The sequence below is a fragment of the Austrofundulus limnaeus genome, unplaced genomic scaffold, assembly GCF_001266775.1.
Source record: "Austrofundulus limnaeus strain Quisiro unplaced genomic scaffold, Austrofundulus_limnaeus-1.0 Scaffold121, whole genome shotgun sequence".
Lineage (NCBI taxonomy): Eukaryota > Metazoa > Chordata > Actinopteri > Cyprinodontiformes > Rivulidae > Austrofundulus > Austrofundulus limnaeus.
Genome location: NW_013952523.1, coordinates 803,415 through 813,496, shown reverse-complemented (window position 1 = coordinate 813,496; position 10,082 = coordinate 803,415). Strand labels below are relative to the sequence as shown.

General features: G+C 41.1%; 2 protein-coding genes across 2 annotated transcripts in view; both read left to right on the top strand.

The window, feature by feature from the left end:
* Positions 1 to 4,057, top strand: part of cab39 (calcium binding protein 39) — a 31,254-nt gene extending 27,197 nt beyond the window's left edge. Inside the window, exon 9 of the mRNA XM_014015000.1 lies at positions 2,150 to 4,057. Coding sequence (XP_013870454.1) covers positions 2,150 to 2,338 — 189 coding nt within the window. The 3' untranslated portion in view covers positions 2,339 to 4,057. The remainder of the gene's footprint in view (positions 1 to 2,149) is intronic.
* Positions 4,058 to 6,419: 2,362 nt separating this feature from the next.
* Positions 6,420 to 8,719, top strand: LOC106522139 (integral membrane protein 2C; the record flags this gene model as incomplete). Its single annotated transcript, XM_014014999.1, is given in 3 exon segments — positions 6,420 to 6,669; positions 8,026 to 8,169; positions 8,531 to 8,719. Coding segments are annotated over 3 exon segments (426 nt in total), but the record flags the coding sequence as incomplete, so codon positions are not given.
* Between the last annotated feature and the right edge of the window lie 1,363 nt (positions 8,720 to 10,082).

The following is a 10,082-nucleotide window of genomic DNA, read 5'->3' as shown; positions in this document are numbered from 1 at the left end:
AAAAAATATATATACACATTTAACAAATGTAATCATGCCCACCTCCACCCCACCCTCCAACAAGACAGGCAGGTACAGGCATTGATCAGTCAGCTTTAAGCAGCAGATATCTAAGGTGGTTATTAACCACTTTAAGTTTGGAGTACAGCTTACATTTTTTTCAAAGTTTTGAAGTCTATCAGAATTCACTACGCTGTAGGAGGGTGCTCATGATGAACGTGACAGATTTAACACTCAGAGTGTTTCTAAGAGCTGAGATTATGATGGCTCTTCACACCACATTTCACACAATTCAGGACGCTGCAGAAGTCCAACACTGGCTTTGTCTTCAACTAATGGATACTAAAGTCCTGACATTTATTAGAAGAATATTTTATTGTGTGAATTTAATATTCTACGGTTGGTTTCAGTGGATTTATTTTTCTGCTCATAGAAGCAAACTCTTCAGAGTAGGACCTGAATGAGACAGAAGGAATCACAGCACTTTATTCTTATTACAAGGGTATGAAGTAAAACAAACATTACTTTAGGTAGCAATGTTTTTCAAAAGATGCATTAAACAGACGTAAAATATTTATTGGTCAGATTGTGACAGTCTGCCTTCTTTTTAGCTCAGTAGTTGTAAAGTTATGAGTTGTAACTATTTGTGTTTGCTCATTTTGATTAGCTGTCGCAGCCATTTTGAGTAACTTCAGAAGTTAATAAATTATAGATTTGCATTCAGTGACAACTTTATCAAAGTATCATTAAAACATTTGGTTTGATATTTTACTGACAACTTCAGCAGTTAATGCTAAAATTTAAAGCAGTGGGTCATACTTTAATTATGTTAATAACTCACAACTACTACCACACAATACGTTAACTCAACCTATGTAAAACTGACTGAGTTATAGCTATTTTTTCTGTTTTTTTAAGGTGAGTGTAGTGGCCATTTTGAATTAGGTTGGCTTCAAATGTTAGTCAGTTACAGGGGTACATCACAAATTATTTCCTGAAAGTTTTATAAAATCCATCTAGTGGCTCACAAGATATTTTACTATCAGGGCAGACTTTAAATAGTTAATTACACAAGACTTTTTTTATGCTCAGAATATGTATTAAAGATCAGTCTCTTACTACAACACCACTTTTTAGGTCGATATCTGTCAAATTGACAGTTATAGCCACTTTTGTGTTTCTGTTTTAGTTTGTTTTTAGAAGCTGTGGTGGCCATCTTGGATTGAGCTGACTCTAAAGTTAATCAGCTGTAGATGCACATCCAGTGATTACCCTTCACTAGTTTTATTAGAATTGCTCTGAGTAGTTTTTACCAGGCTTAAACAGTAGCTATGGAGGCATAAGTAATCAGAATCAACGGCCAGTCAGAATAAAAATGTGTCATGTAAACGCCCCAGTCAGATTATTCTGATCTGATTCAGCTTGATCGGAATGAATTTGTAATCTGAATGAGAGGGGTGCTTTATACCGATTGGTAATCTGAATGGCATTCTTGTAAACACTTAATCTTGTGGAAAACTGACCTGACTGCTCATGTGTACCCAACGTCAACCTTTCCACCTGGCTAGATTCTAATATGTCGAGGAGGCAAAAAGGATCGGTTAGCGATACAACATTTCTATTAGAACCTTTGAAAGAGCTCAAAATCTTTGAGTGCCTTGATGGAAAGTGATGGAACACAATTGTTTATTTTAACATTTGTTTACATTCATTATGGAAGTAGAATTTCTGCTATGTTGTTTTTTTTTAGGGAAACTTTACAACTTTGCGTACATCAGTTACTTCTATTCTGAATAAAAGCCTGGTGCATGTAACACTCATCATGCTCAGATTAATTATTTTGTGCCATTTCAATCCAGTCAAAGGATTTTGCAAAATGTAAACATAGATTTTTTTTTTCTGTTACCATCCTACGTATAAGGCGACCTATGACCTGTTATGGTCGACAGTTTTCCATTGCTAGAGTCCAATGTGGGCGCAGCTCCTACAATGGTTTTACAGCACCTGGTGTTCCCAGGCGGTTTCCCATCCAAGTACCAAAATCAACACGGCTATTGACTTCCTATTAAGAGTTCATGACAATAAAGGCACAGTTTATATTGATCTGTGATCTAAACTTTTCTTCTCCCCCCTCCTTTACCTGTGCCAGGTGTTTGTGGCCAACCCCAACAAGACGCAGCCGATCCTGGACATCCTGCTGAAGAACCAGACCAAACTCATCGAGTTTCTCAGCAAGTTCCAGAACGACAGAACCGAGGACGAACAGTTCAACGACGAAAAGACTTACCTAATCAAACAGATCAGGGACCTGAAGAGGCCTGCGCCTCAAGAAGCCTGAGGGAGCTGTGTGCAGGACAGAGCCATCAGTACCGGGTCTGGACCACATCCAGACAGTGTGTACCTAACGGACCCATCAGCAGCAGCAGTTCTGCTTTCTTCTGAACAAAAACTGAGAAACAACAACAACAAAAACGCTCTCATCAACTCACCAGGCCGTCGCCAGCTCATCTGCCCCTCAGACTTTTTTTTTTTGTTTTAGTTTTTATTTTAATATGCTGCTTTTGTGCACATCAATACTTCATTTTAACTCAACAGTCCATCAAACATTGGTCATCTAACATTGATCCGTGCTCACGCTGCAGGAAAATTACTCAGGACGTGTTTGAGACGGTACAAGCACGATGAACGCCGCTCTGATTGCTGCATGCTGTGAAACGTGACCGATCCATGGCTGTACGCAGCGTAGGCGCCCTCACAGCAAGGCTGGCTCCCGCCTTTAAGGTCACCGACTCGACAACTTCTGCCACGTCGCAGCAGGCGCCAGAGTTCACATGTAGGCTCCGAATCGGCGGTGAATTATTTTTACAGAGAAAGGCTCTGAGTTCCTCCGTGCTGTGTCATGAGGCAGTTAAAGCACATCCAACAGGGGGGAGGGTTGGATGGTACCAATTAATTACAGCCCAGGATTTGGGTCGTTTTTATTATTATTATTATTATTATTATCTGGGGCAAGGTGAACATGTACATAAGCCTTTTTTTTTTCTTTGTAGATTTTTGTTTAACATGAATATATATTATATATATCACCTTAAACAAAACGTTTTTGGTTAATTGTAATCAAGTTGCATTCGAAAACCATAAAAGTGACGTTTTTTGCATTTCATTTACTGCTGAAGTGATTGCTGGTGGGTTTGTTTGTACATACAGTAACTTGAAGCACCGGCTCACGTTTAGCTAACCTATAGGAACATTAACAATCTGTACAGCAGAGGAATGTCATTGTAATAATAGCTCTGGGTCTGTTAGACTCCTCCTCCTAACATCTTACATCAGACGTTTGCTGAAAAGGCAGGAGAGCAGTGAGAAGGGCGTGGCGGAGCTTTAACTCAAACATTAACGCCTGTGTGTTTTGCACTTTGTACAGTGCTGGGTGATCCGTTTCACCTGACTTGTGGTGAAAAGCACCCCCCCCCCCCACCCGGGTCATTCTCACCGCCTCGGTTAGTCACTTCAGAGTGCCATGTAGCCCCACAGTTTGCGTGCTGTAGGTGGGACCTGATTTTGATTTGAAGAAATTGGGCAATCGTTTATCTTTAGCGTGAACCTTTTTCGTTGCATTTGAGCCTTCGGAGCGTTTGTAATTCCAGTACAATGGTGAGTGTAAAGCATTGTGGGTAGCAGAGAGCTTCAGGTGTGTTACATCTCTGACAAAAACTGACGGAAGAGATTTTCTTCATTCTTTCTGCAGCGCGTGTTTCTATAACAAATCAAACAAACACTGCTCTTCTATAAGAGCCCACTGTTCCTCTATCCACATTCATCAGGCATGTTGCCCCATTGACTGTGCATGATGCTATACTAAAAATATTGTACTGGAATTGTTTCCGTTTACTCTCCGAGCATTAAAAAAAAGAAGAAAAAAAAAAGACTGAACAAGTCTTGGCTGTGTGCTGACTTTTAACTGCAGTTTCAGCAGAGAGTGTGTGGGTGCTTTCAGATGTGTCAAAGGCCTGGGCCCAACTATAAAAATAATAAAAACATTTGAGACTAAATCAAACTGTTTCAGTTTCTTTGGGGGTACAAACAGCCTGCTGAGTGAATTGAATGATTTATTTAAATCAAAGAACGTTGAAAATAATAATAGTTCATTTTTATTTCTGCTGGCACACCTGCAGGTGAGGTTGTTTGGTTTCTGTAAACTGTCCTGAGGTGTTGGTGTTAGTGAACCGTCTGTCTCATCTCATTTGTCTCTGTGTGTCCCTGATGGACTCTTGACCTGTCCTCTCACAGTGACAGCTGGGAAAAGACAGCAGAGACCCTGCCTGGAGATGCAGGTATAAAAAACAGATGAATAGTGTTCTGATATCATTGACGTAGACAGTGTGTGGAAGCTGGTTTCTGCCACTAAAACAATAAATTGTCAAAAAGTATATCTTAATTCTGAGCTTTAAAGATGAACTTTAAACATTACTTTTTTAAAGGTGGAAACGAGCTTCTATACATCTTTAAAATAACTTTTTCAAGTAATGTTTGAGTTTTCTTATTACCTTCTAAAAAATTAGGGAAGTAAAAATAAAATGTTAAATGGGCCCCATACCTCCACCACCACCTCACACATCTGGTAGTTGGTAGTCATTTTCTTGTATCTGTGGAGAGCATCAGCATTTTAAAACCATTGTGCAAATTATTGTACATGCTGCTGAGTGAGAATACACTTAATATTAGAGGTGACTGATGAACAGGAGAGGAAGACGACAAGGGGTTGCATGCCTGTCGCTAATAATAATTTTATTATTATGCTTTCAAAGTGCTGAACAATTATAAAGGGATAAAACCAAAAAGAAAAGAAAAATTGACAACAGAAAAACACTTAAGCAGTAAAACTGTAAACGTAAAGATAAAGGAATATGTGACAGCTTGAACAAATGGGTCTAAAAACCTCAGAACATACCTGTGTGCAGGGGCGGGGCCACAGTGGCATTGGCCCCAGCTGGAATATGATTGGCCCCCTGAAGTGCCCCTGTCCTGTCACTCATCTGTCCAGACGCAGTTCCATGTCCAAACACTAGAGACGCTAAAGAGTCAAATAGGAAAGCTTTTAAAGAAATTATATTACATTACAGGTGTTTGAACAAAACTGGGGATTTGTGTGAAAGAAGGTTGAACAAATACTTGACTTCTCTATAAATACAGTGGCCCCTTGATGGCCCCTTACTCAGAAAAATCCTAGATCCACCACTGCCTGTGTGATATCTTGAGGAAAATTGTTGCACAATGAAAGGACATGGAAGGAAAAAGACTTCTCTCTGACAGGACACCGGTCTTTTCAAAAAATCCTGAAGCCAGAAGAAAAACTATCAGAGAGCACGAGGTGGTCAATCACAGTCCAATCGGACTTTCTGGTGAGATACAGGTGTTCACATTAAAAATAAGTTGGTTTTTTTTGGTGCATAGACATGCCAAAACTATAATTTGGGCCTTAAATTTTTTAAAACTTTTTATTGTATAGACCTTAGAAATATATCATTAAAATAATTATCTGGCAACACTGCTGCTAACTTTGTTAAGTTTCCAACCAAACGTTTTGGGAATCACGTTAATGGTGTTAAAATATTATTTTTATGTGTGAAACTGTTTTATTTAGTAGCTTGAATCAACTGAATTAATGGAGACAAATTATTTATTTGTGGCAGGAAGGTATTAAACAAGAAATTATTTATAAAATACTTATAATTTAAAAAATAGAGGTGGTTTGAAATGTTTGTACAGTACTTTAGAGCAGTGGTTCCCAAAGCTGGGGTCGGGACCCAAAGTGGGGTCCTGAAACATCAAGGTAGGGTCCTGAAAAGATTTTTGAAATCAATTACATTTTTGCCTTAGTTGCCTAAAATGTATAGATGTTGAATAATAAATACTGTTACTATGCCCATGTTTAGTTGACCTGATATAAATGTTTATCATCTAAAAATAGTTGTGGGTGCAGGTCTCTGTTACTGTTATTTTGTGGGTCAAATGCTGAAAAGTTTGGGAACCACTTAGAGCAAACTCAGTTACTCATGGGGCCAAAAACCAAAACTGTTCTTGGCCTGAAAGTTGGCCCTCTGTCATGAGAAGACTGTCCTAATTACAGAGACAGGGAAAAAAAACATACTTGGGCCAGATAAAATGTTAACGAGGGCCATATTTGGCCCACGGACCTTAAGTCTGACGTTATTTTTAATGGTGAAACGAACCACTGATGAAGCTGCTTCCAGGTGATGTAAAGAGACTTTTACAGAGTTTTTCTAATGAACTTTCTGTAAAATATATGATAATTACATTAAATCAATCACGAATGTGTGTTTAGTGTTATTATAAATCCTGCTCCTTTAAGAGTCCTAAATCCACTGAGGGGATCAAAAAAAGGGAAACGTGGCGCGCTTCCGGTGGACAGAGACAAAAACAGGCGGCGGAGACAAGAGAGGAGCTCAGAGGACAAGGACAGTGTTCGTGTCTGTTCCGCTCAGGTCCAGGTCCAGGTCCCCGGGGCTCGCTCATCGTGCAGGAGGGTGAGGACACCTGCAGCGGCACCGAGCCATGGTGAAGATCAGCTTCCAGCCTGTCGCAGGGCAGAAGGTGGAGAAGGAGAGCGATGGCGACAAGACAGAGATCCTGATTCCTCATCCGCTGGTGAGAGCACTCCTCTGCACCTTTTTTTCCTCCCGTTTTTTAAATCAGTATTGAATTTATTTATTTTTATTAGTAAATTCATTATTTGCAGAACGTGTTGTGTTTGTCAGCCATGTTTTTTAATGTAACAAGAACTCTGCACCTGCACTGTCATAGGATTGATTTATTTATTTATTTCTATCGCCATTTCCCCCCCTGGGAAACCAAATCTGCGCTGTTTGCGCCACTTCAGCTTAGTGCAATTATTAAAACGTGCAAATGCATCTTCCTCATTCAAGGCTGCAGTGGATTACTAAAACTAAAAAAAAAAAAAGCATTTGTTTTTACCTCTTGATTTATAACATCAGTGGTATAGCCTGGCATGTTTACATGTTTTACGCATGCCTGCGCTGTTTTAGAGAAATACGCTTTAAAGGGGAGAAAATCCATAAAAAAAAAAAAAGCTTTGCTCCGGCTGACAAAATGGCAGATGGGATGCCGGAGCTTGCAGGGCATGCAGGATTATTTGTCCCAGCTCCTGCAGGCAGAGCTGACAGAGCAGGGCAGGGTCCTGAACTTTGCTGTGGCAGCATCCTGACATCCCCGCCTTTTATCAGAGATGCAAAGCTGAGCCCTGAAGATGACCAGCGAGGCTCGGATTGTGCAGAGAGAGGAGAGAGAGAATAAATGTGTTTGTGTGGAAACGAGAGTGGACCGGCCTCATGGTGTGGCACGCTGCCAGCAGGTGTGGAAGAGCCTCTCTCCGTCTCAGTGGGACAAGAGGACACAAAGAAGTCAGAAGTGTCTTCGCGTGTCCACTGTTGTGTCCTCGTCTGTCTGCACCCGCCGTCTCCCAAACATTTCCACGAAGGTCAAACCTCAGCTCCAATGGAAGCACACAGGATGTCTGTTTTTAAGCCTTTTTTTAGTTTTGAAACCCAAAACTGTCATCACTCACTTTTGAAGTTGGCTCAAAAAAAGCCGAACAGTTGTTATTTCCGCCGTCACTTCTCCAGCTCAGAATAGCGTCCTCTTTGAAATGGTTGGGACGGCTTCACCTGCCTCAGTCACTCAGCAGAACGCAGCGTCGGAGCGGAGCCGCCTCTCTGTATCGTCCTCATCGCGTGCAGACGGAGGCCCACGCTGAGCAGCTACTATCTGCGCGTAGTGCCACTTGAGGCCCACGCAGGTCGGGGCGCGTGGCGCTGGCAGATGGTGCCGCGAGACTGGAGGCGTGTTGGCAGGTTCCTCGCCAGGTTTTTCCGTTAGCGGGCCCGCCGACGTCCGTGCGTCTGCTCGTCGTGGTAAAGAGGAGTGGGCAGGATCGATGTTTCGCCGAAGGATTTTATTTGTGTGTAAATATTTGTGTTTTTCCAGGATGAAGATGAGCTGGTTCTGCCACTGCGCCCCAAGAAGTCGCCACTTAATGGGCTTTGCTGCCTGACGTTTGGACTGGTGGTCTTTATGGCTGGACTGGTTCTGGCCTCCATCTACGTCTACCGCTACTACTTCATACCTCACGTGAGCTCTCATCTGCTTTCTGAGTTCATACCTTAGTTCAGACAGTTCTGGTGAGGATTTATTGATCTGAGTATGAGGGTGTGTACTTGTATTTATTACCTTTCTTAGGACTATTTCTGGTAAACACACCTACCTGGTAAAGACCAGTGGTCCTTATGGGGACTAAAGATTTGTCCTAATATGGTGGAACTCCATTTTTGGGTTGAGGGTTAGAATTGGGATTAAGGTGTGAATTGAATGTAGGCTGGGTTTATGGTCAGGTGTGTACTTGAGGTGGGGGCTTAGTCTACAGGAATGACTGGAAATGAATGGAAGTCATTTAGCAGTCCTAACAAGGATAGAAATTTGTGTGTGTGTGCAGATCCCAGAGGAGAACCTGTTTCACTGCAGGGTTCGATATGACGACGCGGCATACGCCTCACTCCGTGGCCACCAGGAACTGGAGGAGAACGTTGGCATCTACCTCGCTGACAACTACGAGAAGATCAGTGTCCCTGTCCCCCACTTCAGAGGCAGCGACCCCGCTGATATCATTCATGATTTCCATAAGGTTCGGACAAAGATGCACAATATGCAGTTTGGGGAAAAAAAACTTTATATATAAAACTTAGCACAAAAAGTAAGGAATTTTGTATTTGGTAGATTATTTCTTTGTTGTAACAATGCTTCTTGACAATACATCTTATACCATGCACCTGGAGGCACCAAAAGATCAAAACAAGGGTCATTAACAACAGCAAAATAAGCTGTTTGGCAGAGAAGAGTTGGTAATTTTTTCATGTGTGCAACACACATACACAGCTCTACTTCTCATCCCACAAATGCACAACAAATGTGGCACCATTTAAAAGGGAAATTTCCAACAGTATAAGATTTATTTCCAAGGAGCCTTGTTTCAACAAAGAAATAATCTACCAAACACACATTTCCTTACTTTTTGTGCTTTTGTAGTTTAATGTCCATTTGCCCAGTTTCTTCTTGACCTTTTTATCATCATGTTTAGTTTTAGACAAAATGACCTATTTTTAGATGGATGGATGGATGGATGGATGGATGGATGGATGGATGGATGGATGGATGGATGGATGGATGGATGGCCCAAATCTCATGTGAAGTCTCTGACTTTTGTGTTGGCGCATCCTGGTGGACTATGTGTAAAATGCCAGAATTCATATGATGCTCAAAATCATATACAGTATATACAGTATTTGTTGTCAAAATACCTTTTAGTACATATGTTGTTAAAATAAAGTGAACAGTCCAATGATCATTTTACTGATATGTATAAAGACTGCAAAGGCTGGATAATCTTGAAGTCTGTATGAAATTGGAGGTAGTTTGAGGATTAAAATTTTTATGCTTTTTAAGCTAAAAAAAGGGGGGGTGTATTATACACGAATAAATACGGTAATCTGTTTACACACTTGTTTTAGTGAAGATTAAGGGCAATGATCATGTTGTTTTGGGCACAGTCAGTTAAATTGGAGCTGTCGACTCTTCAATTCAGTTCAGTTCAGTTTATTTATATAGCACCAAGTCACAAGATATGTTGTCTCAGGGCACTGTACACAAAAAAGAACAATCTAAAGAAGAAAGCAGCAGGCTGCGTTGAATCACTTCATCACAGTCTCCCATCCTGAGCAAACAGTGGAGAGGAAAAACTCCCTGCTAATCAGGAAGAAACCTGCAGCAGAACCAGGCTCAAGACATCTGCCTCGACCGGCTGGTTGAGGTACAGGAAAGAGACACAGGTAAACACAGAAGAACTGGTCCAGGACTGGTCCAGATGCACCTTCTTCTGGAAGAGAGACAAAGAAAAAACGTTATTGATAGAAATAATTACAATAAACATGTAGAGAAGAGAGACTAAAGACAACAGCAGAGGGAGGAAATGTGCTCAGTTTGTGCTCCAG